Source organism: Dioscorea cayenensis, chromosome 24 (assembly GCF_009730915.1).
Source record: "Dioscorea cayenensis subsp. rotundata cultivar TDr96_F1 chromosome 24, TDr96_F1_v2_PseudoChromosome.rev07_lg8_w22 25.fasta, whole genome shotgun sequence".
Taxonomy (NCBI): domain Eukaryota; kingdom Viridiplantae; phylum Streptophyta; class Magnoliopsida; order Dioscoreales; family Dioscoreaceae; genus Dioscorea; species Dioscorea cayenensis.
In genome coordinates, this window is record NC_052494.1 from 252,499 (window position 1) to 265,866 (window position 13,368).

The 13,368-nt window shown below is 34.3% G+C and overlaps 3 protein-coding genes across 6 annotated transcripts; 2 read left to right on the plus strand and 1 right to left on the minus strand.

Moving 5' to 3' along the window:
- Window positions 1–32: 32 nt before the first annotated feature.
- Window positions 33–2,121, plus strand: LOC120252855. Its single transcript, XM_039261050.1, has 8 exons — window positions 33–338; window positions 430–491; window positions 579–640; window positions 712–1,182; window positions 1,254–1,347; window positions 1,448–1,549; window positions 1,669–1,709; window positions 1,822–2,121. Exons 1-8 carry the CDS (start codon window positions 134–136, stop codon window positions 1,949–1,951), a joined length of 1,167 nt encoding a protein of 388 aa, XP_039116984.1. The 5' UTR covers window positions 33–133; the 3' UTR covers window positions 1,952–2,121.
- A 3,976-nt stretch (window positions 2,122–6,097) lies between these two features.
- LOC120252830 (probable xyloglucan glycosyltransferase 7) lies at window positions 6,098–9,069 on the plus strand. The gene is given in 6 exon segments (XM_039261001.1): window positions 6,098–7,201; window positions 7,290–7,598; window positions 7,679–7,969; window positions 8,052–8,165; window positions 8,249–8,419; window positions 8,421–9,069. Coding segments are annotated over 6 exon segments (2,040 nt in total). The 5' UTR covers window positions 6,098–6,493; the 3' UTR covers window positions 8,868–9,069.
- A 95-nt stretch (window positions 9,070–9,164) lies between these two features.
- On the minus strand, window positions 9,165–11,895 carry LOC120252831 (transcription factor bHLH74-like). 4 transcript variants are annotated; one of them, XM_039261003.1, is made up of 9 exons: window positions 11,508–11,894; window positions 10,535–10,955; window positions 10,272–10,463; window positions 10,123–10,188; window positions 9,973–10,041; window positions 9,806–9,877; window positions 9,574–9,720; window positions 9,415–9,487; window positions 9,165–9,327 (listed from the first exon to the last, which is right to left on the minus strand). In XM_039261003.1, the coding sequence occupies exons 2-9, from the start codon at window positions 10,859–10,861 to the stop codon at window positions 9,305–9,307; spliced, it is 969 nt and encodes a 322-aa protein (XP_039116937.1). In that variant the 5' UTR covers window positions 10,862–10,955; window positions 11,508–11,894; the 3' UTR covers window positions 9,165–9,304. The 4 variants fall into 4 exon arrangements, with proteins under 4 accessions (XP_039116937.1, XP_039116938.1, XP_039116939.1 ...); XM_039261004.1 differs by lacking the exon at window positions 11,508–11,894 and adding an exon at window positions 11,300–11,312; XM_039261005.1 differs by having other exon boundaries at window positions 10,272–10,448; window positions 10,535–11,895.
- Window positions 11,896–13,368: the final 1,473 nt, after the last annotated feature.

Sequence of the window (13,368 nt, forward strand, 5' to 3'; positions counted from 1 at the left end):
TTTTTTCATGTCCGGAAAGCAGCGCTCCAACGGCTACTTTCCAATCTTCATCTCACTCACTGTCTTAAATCACAAACAACAAACTAAAACATCCCAAAGATCCCTCCTTTTCATCTTTGAATTCAATACTTTGATGATGGAGAAGTTGTTCCCTGATTTGAAGCGAGAATCAATGCAAGCAGCAATGGAGGATTGTGATGGAAATGGTGGTAAAGAAGAAGATGAATCAGATGATACATTCTATGAAGAGATTGAAGCTCCAAAGTTTGTGGATTTCACTGTCTCTGATGATCATCGGTATCGGCGCGATGATCCTTCTTGGTTTTGTGTTCGTGTTGGTGAGTTGTTCTTCTTGTTTTCATCCTCTCAATTATCAAAAGAAAATAAAAATCACTTTAATTTTCATGTTTGGTATGTTTTGGTTTTTAGGATGTGATCAAATGCATGAAATGGTTGATCCTGAAGCACTTCACAAGAGTTTTGTTCTTCGGGTTTGCGCTCTTTTTCAATTAATTTCTCTTCATCTCTCTTTAAAAAGATTTCGATTTTGATTCGGGGGTTTGTGAATTGAATTTCAGGTAATGGCTGCAAGGAGTCCAAATGTTAAACTTCGGAAAGTGTTATACAAGCAATCTACAAGGTAATAAATTTTTATTTATTTTGATCTTTATAAGAGTTCTTATTTTGATTCATTGGCTCAATTTTGTTTAGCTCTACTCCGAAATGCCCGAAATCTGCACCGCCGAAACCTGCAAATGAAAGAGTAGTGAAATTTAGCAGGATTACTTCAGTGCATGAAAATACTTGTATTGCTAAAATTAAAGAACACCCAATCTCTAGTTTGAGATCGACACCGAAGAAACTTGACACTAATAATACTAAACCCCCTACAACACCGAAAGTTCGGCAAACACCGAAGAAACAAAAGTCTCAAGTTCTGGCCTCGAAGACAACAGAAAGCAGCGCGGCAAAGAACACACCGAAATTTCGTATTTGTAGTTCTTCCAAGTGTGCCACATTTGATGCTAAATCTTGTAAACAAGAAAGAACTCCATTGAGTGTAAAGAAGAAGAAGAAAAATGAAGAGATTAGTAAGAATGTATCTGTTGTCAGTAATGTACCATTAGAGTACATCGACGAAGATGACGATAAAGAGAATGCACCGGATAATCGAAACACGAGGTATTGTTATTATTAGACATTTTTTTCATTAATCTTTGGAATGAATTGATGTTAAAGATTGACATTTCTAGCAACATGAATTTGGAGAAACAACAAGCTCAAAAAGAGAAGTCCTGCAAGAAGATTAAGCCAACTAATCCAAAGCCATTCAGACTAAGAACTGATGTAAGTTTTCATTCATTTAATTCAGAATGAAAATAAACTTTATATGTTCCTTTAATTGATAGAATTTGATTATGATTTTGTTTATTTATTTATTCATTAGGAAAGAGGAATTCTCAAAGAAGCAAATCTTGAAAGAAAGCTTCAAAACTCTGTTAAGAAAAACATCACACCTATGACCACCAAACAGGGAGATGAAATTCAGGTACCTTTAGATAGAATCTAAACTATCTTATTATGCAAAATTCTCACAATTTTCAGCAAAAAAACAATACAGGATTTCCAAAGTTATGATTGATTAATAGCATTTATTTTTCATTGCAGTCAGAAAAACAACAGAAGATGGTGAAGTTGGCAACACCAAGGTGTTATATATATATATATATATATATATATAAGTTTTTATCTCTTGATTTTGTTTAATAAGAAACATATTTAGAGGAACTTAATGATATGTTTTTTTGTTTTCATTTGCAGCAAAATGTCAGCAAAGAAGAACACAAATATGAAAGGGAAAAAACAAACAACCATTCCAAAAGAACCAAATTTTCAAAGAATTCATCTACCAAAAGGTTGCACAAAGAGGCAAGAACAACCTGTCAAGTAGTGGAAAACTTTATCTCACTCAATGTATTCTCATTTTTTTATTAAACAAAGGTGAGGAAAGAAACAAAAAGGATGACAACTAATTGCATGACATATGTCAAATGAGAACATATATTGATCTTGAGCTTGATTTCTTCAACATGCGGACAACCAACCAAACTCTCTCATTGAACTGTTTATTTTTATTTATTTATAATATATATATAATATTAAATAGATAATATTTCGTTGGTCTGACAAATCTTTCAGACATTATTTGTGGAGTGTTATTATTTAAATCATATCTACATGTGAAGCAAATCAATAGAGCAGCAAATATTAGTGTTTTTGTACTTTCAATCAATTGTTGCTTTTACTTGTATTTTAAAAAAAAAAGTAAAAAAATATCTACATGTGAAGCAAATCAATAGAGCAGCAAAATGTCAGTGTTTTTGCACTTTCAATCAATTGTTGCTTTTACTTGTATTTTCTTTAAAAAACTAACAATAATAAGAAAAAAATAAAATAAAACAAAAACATGCAAATTTACATGAAAAAAACACAATTTGAAAAAAACCCCTAAAAAAAGAGATGAGCCAACATTGCGGTTAAGGCACTTCGTTCGGGATGTGCGTTCAATTCTCACCCAATGCACAGTGAACAAGATTCTTTCTGTGCACAAACAGTGTGGGTTCCTCGTACACAGGATGAAGACGCATAGTATATTCAAAATCGATTAATGCACATCCATAATAGTGACTTGTCCATTTTATTAAAATTTTTAAAAAATAAAAAACAGTGAAGATAATTCCTCTATATTAAATTAAGCACAATAATATGTTTATCAATGACTTTTTGGGCTATTGACACCTAGTCCCTTGTATAGAGTATTCATTTCGTGGACGAGTTGAGATTGAACTCAAAACTCACGCAAGAGGAGAGCACATGTGTATTAAGATATTTACTCCATACATGTGCATGTTTTTAACTTCTATTAAATGGAGAGCACTTATCGTCTATTTGTCATATATATATATATATATATATATATATATATATATATATATATATTAAAAATCATAATGAATTGCGAGTTTCAACATAAACAATAATTATAGCCGGATTATTTTTTTATTATTTTTAATATTTATATTTAGTCAAATTTAAAATAAAAAAATAAAAATTAGTCAGAATTGCTTTAGTCGGTGGATTTTTTTAGTAACTAATTTGACTACATACAATGTTTTGGCTGTTAAGTGGACCAGATATAAAAAAGATTCCATGATTTTTTTATTCGGCTAATTTTATACTATCAATCTAGTCACATCCGTAATTATAATTTAATAAACATGCATTATTGTTATAAATATGATTCTAGGTTTCTCATTTATATATATATATATATATATATATATGGAGTAACGAACTACGCTATAAAGTAGCAGTGATTATAATTTTAAAATAATTAAATCTCAAGTTTTGATATATATATATATATATATATATTGAAAAAATGAAAATTATGAGAAGTGTGTATATATATTGGTGCGTTGGTCAAATTAGTTTTACTTCTATTTAAAAAAAAAAATTGTAAAAGAAGAACAAGAAGAAAACTCTTTTGTCAATCTTTAGTTTTAAACTGAAATTAAAAAAAAAAAAAAAGTTTTGTCAAAGAAACAATGGAATTATGCCATGCACCAAGATGGATACCACCAACCAAAAATATGATGAATGTAGTATCATTATCATAGGTTCTAAGAAACACGTTTTAACATTCAAAATATTATTTTAAAAAAACTTTTCTCTTTTTTATTTATTTCTTCAAATTGAATAAAAAAAAGTTGGTCAAATTTAAAAAGAAAGATGATATATTTTGACCTCTTTTTTTATTTTTAATTTGAAGAATAAATAAAAAATTAACCTATGAACTCAGAGCTTTCCAATTTTCTAATCAACCTCTTTAATTTCTTTTCCTTATTTTTCTCTTTCTTTTTTAAAATTTTTTAATTCAATCTTTGTGATGTTAAAAAATATTTTAAATTTAAAAAATATTATTACTTTCATCCACAACTGCCAATAGTGAGTAAATTGAAAGATAATCATGTCATTTCCTTTTAATTTTGATTTAAAAATAAATCTTTTAAAAAAAAAAAAAATGCCATAAAAATGCATACAAATATGATGAGTTTTAGAGACTTAATGAGAGAGTTGGAGAGACTTGCTATAATAAAGTTAGTATGATAGTGTGGAGGGAGGTTGTGGTTTTGTACTCTCTTTTATTTTATTGAAGTGGTTTATCCATCTTTAAAAAAAAGAAAGTTAGTATGATATATACATGAACGAGAACTCGAGTCTATTTCTTTATTATTATTATTAGTGAATTTATTTATTAGTTTACCTTGAGACCCCAAAATCAAATATAATAAAATAAATGAAAACAAAGCTAATTAATTAGTTATTAATTTAACAAAAGAAATGGAAACTATTAATTTAATTTCATAGATACAAGATCAATAGCTGTCTAACGTGTGGAGATTGCAAAGATGTCCCCATTTAGGTTACATACTCTTCCAAATTATATATATATATATATATGAGAATAAGGGGTATATATGAGAATAGGTAGAGGGTCCAAAAAATGAAAAGTATAAGAAAAGATAGAGAGAACAGTCAAAATAAAAGAGTGAGTAACCGTGGATGAGGGTTGTACTGGATTAGTTGGTTGGTGTTAAAAAAATTTAGAGGACGAGGGTGCAAATCAGCTTTGACAACTACAATTATATGGGTTACTATTTATATAACTGTTTGACAACATTATGTATAAGTATTGTTGAGCTTACAGTTCATTATAATGGATGATTTATAGGTGTTAAATTCAAAACCAACGACTGAAAAATGGACGTCAATAGAATACTTATCTATAAACGATCGTAGAAAACTGTCACTCATATATATTTATATAATATGGCTATACGTTTTTGCATTCGCAAAACTTCTGTAAAAAATGATAAAGAAGTGAGAAAAAATAGAAGAGAGAAGCAAACATTGGTGAAGGGAGAGAAGGCAACAGTAATCGGAACAATTGATCAGCATCCCACTAGCCACTTTTTATAGCATTGTTGATGAACTCTATTCACTCCACAGTTCACACTAATGGAAGATATATAATCATTATATAGTTGTTGGATTTATATAGAGACAGTCGTAGAATTTTTATCTATAGACATCCCTAGTAGAATGCCTCCATATTGAGTAAATTATTGAGATATAAAGATATAAAATGATAAATATAAACTTCAATAATTTTTTTATACCCTCAGCAAAACAATATTTATGTATATACATTAAGATGCACAAATATACATGAGATAGTTAAAATAATTTGATTTAATCAAAATAGTATAAGACCATTTTATAAGTACTTGTGAAAAATTATTGAAGACACAAACCATATTTTTATAATATATAAATACATATTATTAAAAATTATATTAAAAATTAGATATACATATATACACACCCAATTGTCTCTTAACCTATTGATACCGGTTTTTCTTCTTTTTTTTTTTAGCTTAAAATCATTAAATCCCAAAATCCGCATATGTGCTCATCTACCTTGTGTGTGCTTATGGCATTTTGTCACAAAATAATAATAATATATGAAAATTGTTTGGTTTTTATATTTTGGTTTGGGGGTGCAAATCAAGTTGAATGGCTTTATCCATTCTATTACTATTGCGATCATGATTGGATAGTTGAAATGAAAGTGCAACAATGTATTCTACTCTCTGTTGTATACTATGCATCTCACTTTACGATATTTATAATAGTATTTGTTCACATGAATAAATGATTTACAGTTGTTGGATATTGATACAACTGTTAATTGATATATCTAAGTACATTGTTAGACTAATAGCCCTCATATATATATATATATATATATATATATATATCAAAGTACATTGATAAACCTTGGTTGCTCTACCAGCCAAAAGATAAGAGTTGTCTTCCACTCCCTCTTGTATTTTTCTTTATCTCTAATCATTAATAATAAAAAAAAATTAAATTGTTAAAATATTATCATATATTTATTAATTTTTTTTTTAGAAAAAAAAAGCAATTTTTATATTAAAAAAATAAATAAATAATTTCCATTGATTTCATTAGTGGGAGTTGGAGAAGAAGAAAGAAAGAAAGAACTCAAAGAAGTCGACGTGTTGAGCTGTTTCTCATATTCCCCCTCTCAATGCTTTTTTTGTCGTCGTGCTATCCTCAATGCGCGGAACCATCGCCACAACGCGCCATCAAAACCCTCCTCCCTTTCTCTCTTCTCCATTTCACCTCCATTTCTCCATCCCATTCCACTTCCAAAGCTCTCATCTTGATCCTTTTTTAAGATTTTGATCCCTTTCCCTATTGATTTCCCAACTCCAATGCGAGTGATTTGAGGAGAAATCTCCGTTTTTCTTCTGCAATGCTCGCAGTTTGAAGAGAAATCTCACTGTTTTTTGGCTGGAAAATCTACGTTTTGGTTGTCGAAAAAGCTTCGAGCTTGGTTCTAATGGCGCCGTCCTTTGACTGGTGGGCAAAGGAGTCACAGAGAGGAACTCCAGTGGTGGTGAAGATGGAGAACCCTAACTGGTCCATGGTGGAGCTCTCCGGCGATGACACTGATGAAGACTCTACCCTCTCTGGCACCGCCGCTGCCAAGATTGGCCGGAATAAGAATGCTAAGCAAATCACTTGGGTTCTCCTCCTCAAAGCCCACCGCGCCGCCGGCTGCCTCACTTCCCTCGCTTGGACCTTCTTCTCCCTCGTCTCCGCCATCCGCCGCCGCCTTGCCGCTGGCCGCACTGACGCCACTGACAGCCACCATCTCCGTTCCCGTGTCTACTCCTTTATCAAAGTCTTCCTCTTTCTCTCCATCACTCTCCTTATCTTCGAGCTCGCAGCCTACTTCAATGGCTGGCATCTCCGCAAGCTGTCCATTCCCACTTTCTCGCTGGCTTCGATCTACTCCGATTGGGTCCGCTTCCGAGTCGCCTACCTCGCTCCACCGCTGCAATTCCTCGCCGACTCCTGCGTCGTTCTCTTCCTCATCCAAAGCGCCGACCGTTTAATCCTCTGTCTCGGCTTCTTCTGGATTCGTTTCAAAGGCTTGAAGCCATTGCCGGAACCCAGCGCCATCTCCGGCGAAGACGACGTTGAAGCCCCCGGCGAGGATTTCCCAATGGTGCTCGTCCAAATGCCAATGTGCAACGAAAAGGAGGTTGGTATTTAGATTTTTTTTTATACCATGCAAACAACCTGTTTGTGAAAATGCCTGACTGAGCTCTGTTTCTCTCTTTATTTTGTAGGTTTATCAGCAATCAATATCAGCAGTGTGTAATTTAGACTGGCCAAAATCCAATATGCTCATTCAAGTTCTCGATGACTCCGATGATGTTGCGACGCAGGCCTTGATCAAGGAAGAGGTGGAGAAGTGGAAGGAGAATGGCACCCGTATTGTTTACAGGCATAGAGTTCTTAGAGATGGTTATAAAGCCGGTAATCTCAAGTCTGCAATGAATTGTAGCTATGTTAAGGATTATGAGTTTGTTGTCATCTTCGATGCCGATTTCCAGCCTACGCCGGACTTTTTGAAACGTACCGTGCCACATTTCAAGGTATGTTGTCCAGTGTTTGTGGTTTGTTTCTTGGTGTTGAGAGTCTTGGTTTTGACATTGTTGGAGAATTTGGTTTGCAGGGCAAGGATGATGTTGGGTTGGTGCAGGCGAGGTGGTCATTTGTTAACAAAGACGAGAACTTGCTCACTAGGTTGCAGAACATCAACCTCTGCTTTCATTTTGAGGTTGAGCAGCAGGTGAATGGGATGTTCATCAACTTCTTCGGGTTTAATGGCACGGCGGGTGTTTGGAGGATTAAGGCGTTGGAGGACGCCGGAGGGTGGCTTGAGAGGACTACAGTTGAGGACATGGACATCGCTGTTCGAGCTCATCTCAAGGGCTGGAAGTTCGTCTTCTTGAATGATGTTGAGGTGAGTTTTCCGGCTGTTTTGTTATGCTTATCAATAGTTTTCTACGAAATGAATTGAAACACTGAAATTTTTTATCTTGCAGTGCCAATGTGAATTGCCGGAGTCATACGAGGCTTACCGTAAGCAGCAACACCGGTGGCATTCAGGCCCAATGCAGTTGTTTCGCTTGTGCTTGCCAGATATCATTCGATCAAAGGTGTGTTTTCATGCATGACACGGCATATTCTGTTGTACACAGCTGTTGTTCATTTCTGCTTACCATCGTTTGTTTCCATGCAGATTGGTTTCTGGAAGAAATGCAACTTGATCTTCTTGTTCTTCCTTCTTCGGAAACTTATTTTACCGTTCTATTCATTCACTTTATTCTGTATTATACTCCCGATGACAATGTTCGTCCCGGAAGCAGAGCTCCCTGCATGGGTTGTCTGCTACATTCCGGCCACAATGTCCTTTCCTCAACATCCTCCCCGCGCTGAGATCCTTCCCGTTCATCGTCCCATACCTTCTCTTCGAGAACACAATGTCAGTAACCAAGTTCAATGCCATGATCTCTGGCCTATTTCAGCTTGGAAGTGCCTATGAATGGGTGGTGACAAAGAAGTCAGGTCGATCTTCCGAGGGTGATCTTCTTTCTCTGATTGAGAAACAACCAAAGAAAGAATTCGGTGGCTCAGCTCCAGACCTCCATGCATTGGCAAAGGAGGAATCCAAGCCAAAGAAGTCGAAGAAAAAACACAACAAGATCTTCCTGAAGGAGCTCTCTCTCGCCTTCCTTCTCTTGACGGCTGCCGCCCGGAGTTTGCTCTCTGCACAGGGTATACACTTCTACTTTCTACTCTTTCAAGGAATTTCATTCTTGATGGTCGGTCTCGATCTGATCGGCGAGCAAATTCAGTAATAGCACAATGACAATAACACAACAAAAACATCTATGAATGTTTATAGATGATGAAAGGGATGCACCCCTTGTGATACCTCTTATATATATTTAGTTTTGCTTTAAAGCTGTAGATAGCTTCACTGTCAATTCTTTTTGTAAGAAATTTTGATATCAAATGGAAGATCTGTTACAAATTTCAACAAAGATTACATTGATTTCATCTCAATTTGACGGAAATATGCATGATAAGTTTGATCATAAATAAAAAACATGAGTTCAAAACACCTCCCACACACCAAATCTAATGACAGGAGAAACAAATAGCTAACTCAATGACTATACATGGTCTGCATATATCTTGTCATTCTTTCTAAAACTTGAAGACAATAATTGGTTAGACCTTTTGGACTATACATTGTATCAGATCGGAGCGACGAAATTATAGCCTTCTTCCTTCATATCTGGACTTTCATGTCACCTGCAATACAATACAATACCATTTTCTCAGAAATTTCACATCATTGAACATCATTTTGCAGTCTGTGAATTAGTGATGCAGTTTTACCATTCAAGTCTTTACTGTCAATGAAACTCATTGGAGCAATATTCTGAAGTTCATGATCCCAAGCATTCGGTATCTGCATACGATTATGAACTGAACAGAATGAAAAGCTGAGCACACATAATCGAATGAATATTTTCGGTAAAGAAACGAATCATTTACTCGGGCTGTCGGAGAAATCTGTGAATTAGGCATGCTGCACATTCTGACATCGGTCTGAATTACTCCATGCAAATGAGAGTGAGTAGTAGTCATTCCTGGACCAAATCCAAGAGTAGCAGCTGCATTTCCGTCTTCCGAATGGAGGATCTAACAATTAACAAAAGACAAAGCTTTTATCAACAACATTTCCCAAACTGTCGATCTTTTTTTTGTTTTCAGAAGCTAAGTTTACCCCCTTGGAAAGAATCTGCTCAATATCAAAGTTCACCTCCGGGTGAACAGCTGCGAGCTTCATCGACAAAAACTGCAATCATTGCTCCAAATCAAAATTTTTCAATCCAGAAGACCAGAAGAATTAAGTACCAAGAAAGTGAAACATCATCTCATGAGCAATAATACCTCAACCTGCCTTTGCAGTGACTGAACATAGTTAATTATCTCGTCAAGCATCATCGCCTTCCCGGTAATCTAAAGCAGTAAAAAACCGGCATCTTGATCACAACCGAGAAACCATTTTTACCAATGATGACAAAGGGGATAGATGATTACCTTATTGCATCCTGGAACAAGGTCTTGAAGTAATCTCATTCTTTCACTAATCTTTTCCCTCCTCACCTGCAACAAGATGAAACCCGGAATCATAAGCAATTGAAACAGATATAAACTGAAGAGGAAAAATGCAGGAACAATGTACATACTCTTTCTGCAAGACTGTGACTGTTAGTAGCTTGGCCTCGCTTCGCACGAACATGAATGTAATCGTCTTTACCAGCATCGGCATTCTGAGTGTTGATCTTAGAATGTTTACTTGTCTTACCTTTCTTCTCATCCTTCTCTTTTGAGCTCTTTGCAGATTCTGGTGAGCCATCCTTCTTCTGTTCAACCTCAATCTGCAATCAAGCAATTCAACAAAAGAGTATACAGATTGAAATATTTGGCAATGAACTATTTATAATCTCACATGAAATTCATTGGACACTGCCTTCCTCTTCTTCCATTTGAGATTTGTCTCAGTTTGATGATTATTATCAACAAGATGAGTTGAAGGTACATGTCTTTTGCTGCTGAAGAAGGAAAGGTTTGGCATTTGCTCACTAACACCAACAATGTAGGGAGAAAAACCAGCAGAAACATCGAAACTCATGGCGTGATTATCCATTGACAGAATTGGATCCCAATCAGAAGCTAAGAAATGCTGTTCATACACATTTGCAGAAATCATCCCTGAATCAAGTTGAACTGGTTTCTTTTCAACCATGAAATTGGAATCACCATCACCAGCACCCATTAGCAGAAGATGAACAGCACTTTAGCTAAAGAGAAACAAGAAATGGAGTTTGTTTGACTGGTAACAAGGAACAACAAACCTTGGCAGCTTTATCCTGAGAGATTGAAAGCAAAAGTGGTACTCAGTTGCAGAAAGAGAAACCCTAGTCCAAGCATATCATCTTGACAAAACCATCCCTCCAGCTGTCTCTATTGCTTTAATAACCTTGAGATCAAATCTATTCTACTGCAAAGTGCCATTCAAGCAGGAAAGGGGAACTTTCACCAGAGCATAAAGGGGACAAAGAGGCAAAGAATCTAATCAGTAAACAAAAAACTAGGGTTTGCAAATAACACTGCCACAAGATTAAAACTTTATCACCACAATGTGAATTAGGGATTGTAAAGATCTCAAATTGCAGACATAAATATATATATATAAGGTAGTTAAGTTTGCTACCTGCCACAACCAACTGCCCTCAGAGTAAAATAGGGTTTCTAGGGCACAAGTTATTCTAATCAAAAGCAAGTAGAGAAAGATGCCTGACTTGAAAACCAAGATTGAAATGTGAGATGTTTGACTGACAGAGAAGCATGAATCACTGTGAATCAATGCCCTAAATTGAGATTGTAATGAAGAAATAGTGAATGATTCACTATTCACTCACCAGCCATGAAAACCAAAGAGATAGATGCCCCCACAAACAAGCTTTCATCCAAATGAAAGTTGGTGCCTTTCTTGAACTACGCAACGCCCGTGCATTGTTTGCACACTTTTGAGTGTGCAAGTGCTATCTCTGAGGAAGAGAAAAAAAAAAAAAAAGTGTAGATGATGATCATCTCTTCTTGTGCTTCTCAATGTAGTACTAAAATCCTATCCAATGCCACCATTATCATCCTCATCATCATCATTTCAACTTCAACACAACCACATACAAACTGTTGTATATGCCTCATATACAACAGTTAACAGGCAAATACCGGAACAAAGCGAACGTAGGCATACTCTGCTGAACCCTAATTTGAATGGAGTGGAGTGTAGTGGAGCGCTCATGTAATATGTAACCCTAATTTAATTTTAATAAAAAAATAGAGAGTTGTTCTGCTTCCGAGGACATAGACATACTCTATCGAACCTCGTTAAATCTCGTGTCTTTATGTGATTGTTTTTGGATTTTCTTTTTGATCATTGTTCTATTTCTAATTTTCTCAACACAAAAAATATATATATATATATATATATATATACCAAGAATGAAATTGATGAAAATGATGATGGAAGAAAACTTGGAAAGACAATGAATGTATATCTTTAGTCTTTGTTGATTAGTTTTGTAAACTTTGGCTTTTGTATTCTTTTAACAAGTTTTGGAGGATTACCATGATTGATGAAGCATCCATTGTTGTTCCAACCTTGAAGTAGTAGTGATTAACATTGTTGCTTTGTCTTCTTTTAACAAACTTTGCAGGCATTAACATGATTGATGAAGCATCCATTGTTACTCCAACCTTGAACTAGTAACTACCATGGTGTAATAATTTACTCCTCTACTTTTTCTTTCTTCTAGGCACACCAGTATATGTGTATATATGTGTACATATACGTATACATATACTCACAGTAGAGTATCTACTTTGGATTTCATGTGGTACAATTTTGGTTTGTAAACATAAAAAATAGGGGTACATTCTTTTTTTTCTATGTAAAATTATGTTCAAGGTCATTACAAGAATTTTTTTACATAAAAAAAAATTATATCTTCCCTAAAACTCTTTTTCAATGGCATATAAAAATCATTTCGTATTTAGATATTATTTACATAATTAATTAACCTACTGCATTGCATGATTGATTATAAGAAAAAAATTGATGTAATAAGAAAAATAAAATAAAAATAAAATAAAATAGCCCTGTAATTAAGTGTCATTGAACACAAGCATAAAACCAACATCACTCTTCTTCTGTCTAAAAAAAAAGATAAAAATTCAAAAATAAATAAATAAAATTTACTCTAAAACAAGGAATATGATATAATCAAAGAGAAATATTATTATTTCATTTTCGGAATAAGATAAATTTATCTATTTTTGGTTCCTTAAAAATTGTTAGTATACGAGAGACATGTTGCATTATTTTTATACATTTGAGATTTTGGGTCATGGTTGGAGATGGCCTAAGAGTGATAATAAGCAATTTTCCTATTTCGTACCATTTATTGCTTTAAATTTTAGTAAAAAATAGAAGAAAAGTATATATTAAAACATAACATATATATGTAAATGACCAAAATGCCCTTCTACTGTTTTATTCAAGATATAGAATTATGATGGCGAATAAACTTTGGCCCATTGGGCTTTTGGGTAGTGTAAAGATATATAATTGTTTAACTACTTTTCCTATGGAGTGTTAATCAAATGGTTATTAATGGTAAACATCATCTGCAGACGTAGTAGAACGTCCGCAGGTGAGCACAGTAACCTTAATTGCGCTACAGTGAGACGAAATTTTGGTTTAGGGGTGAGTTGATT

Excerpts from the sequence above, each read along its gene's own strand:
- LOC120252855 (XM_039261050.1), top strand. The coding sequence starts at position 134 with ATGATGGAGAAGTTGTTCCCTGATTTGAAGCGAGAATCAATGCAAGCA. Across the intron at positions 339-429 it reads TTGGTTTTGTGTTCGTGTTG|GATGTGATCAAATGCATGAA; the intron begins GTGAGTTGTTCT and ends TTTGGTTTTTAG. Across the intron at positions 1,183-1,253 it reads CCGGATAATCGAAACACGAG|CAACATGAATTTGGAGAAAC; the intron begins GTATTGTTATTA and ends TGACATTTCTAG.
- LOC120252831 (XM_039261003.1), bottom strand. The coding sequence starts at position 10,861 with ATGGGTGCTGGTGATGGTGATTCCAATTTCATGGTTGAAAAGAAACCA. Across the intron at positions 9,488-9,573 it reads AGATTTCTCCGACAGCCCGA|ATACCGAATGCTTGGGATCA; the intron begins GTAAATGATTCG and ends AATCGTATGCAG. Across the intron at positions 9,328-9,414 it reads TGACAGTAAAGACTTGAATG|GTGACATGAAAGTCCAGATA; the intron begins GTAAAACTGCAT and ends ATTGTATTGCAG.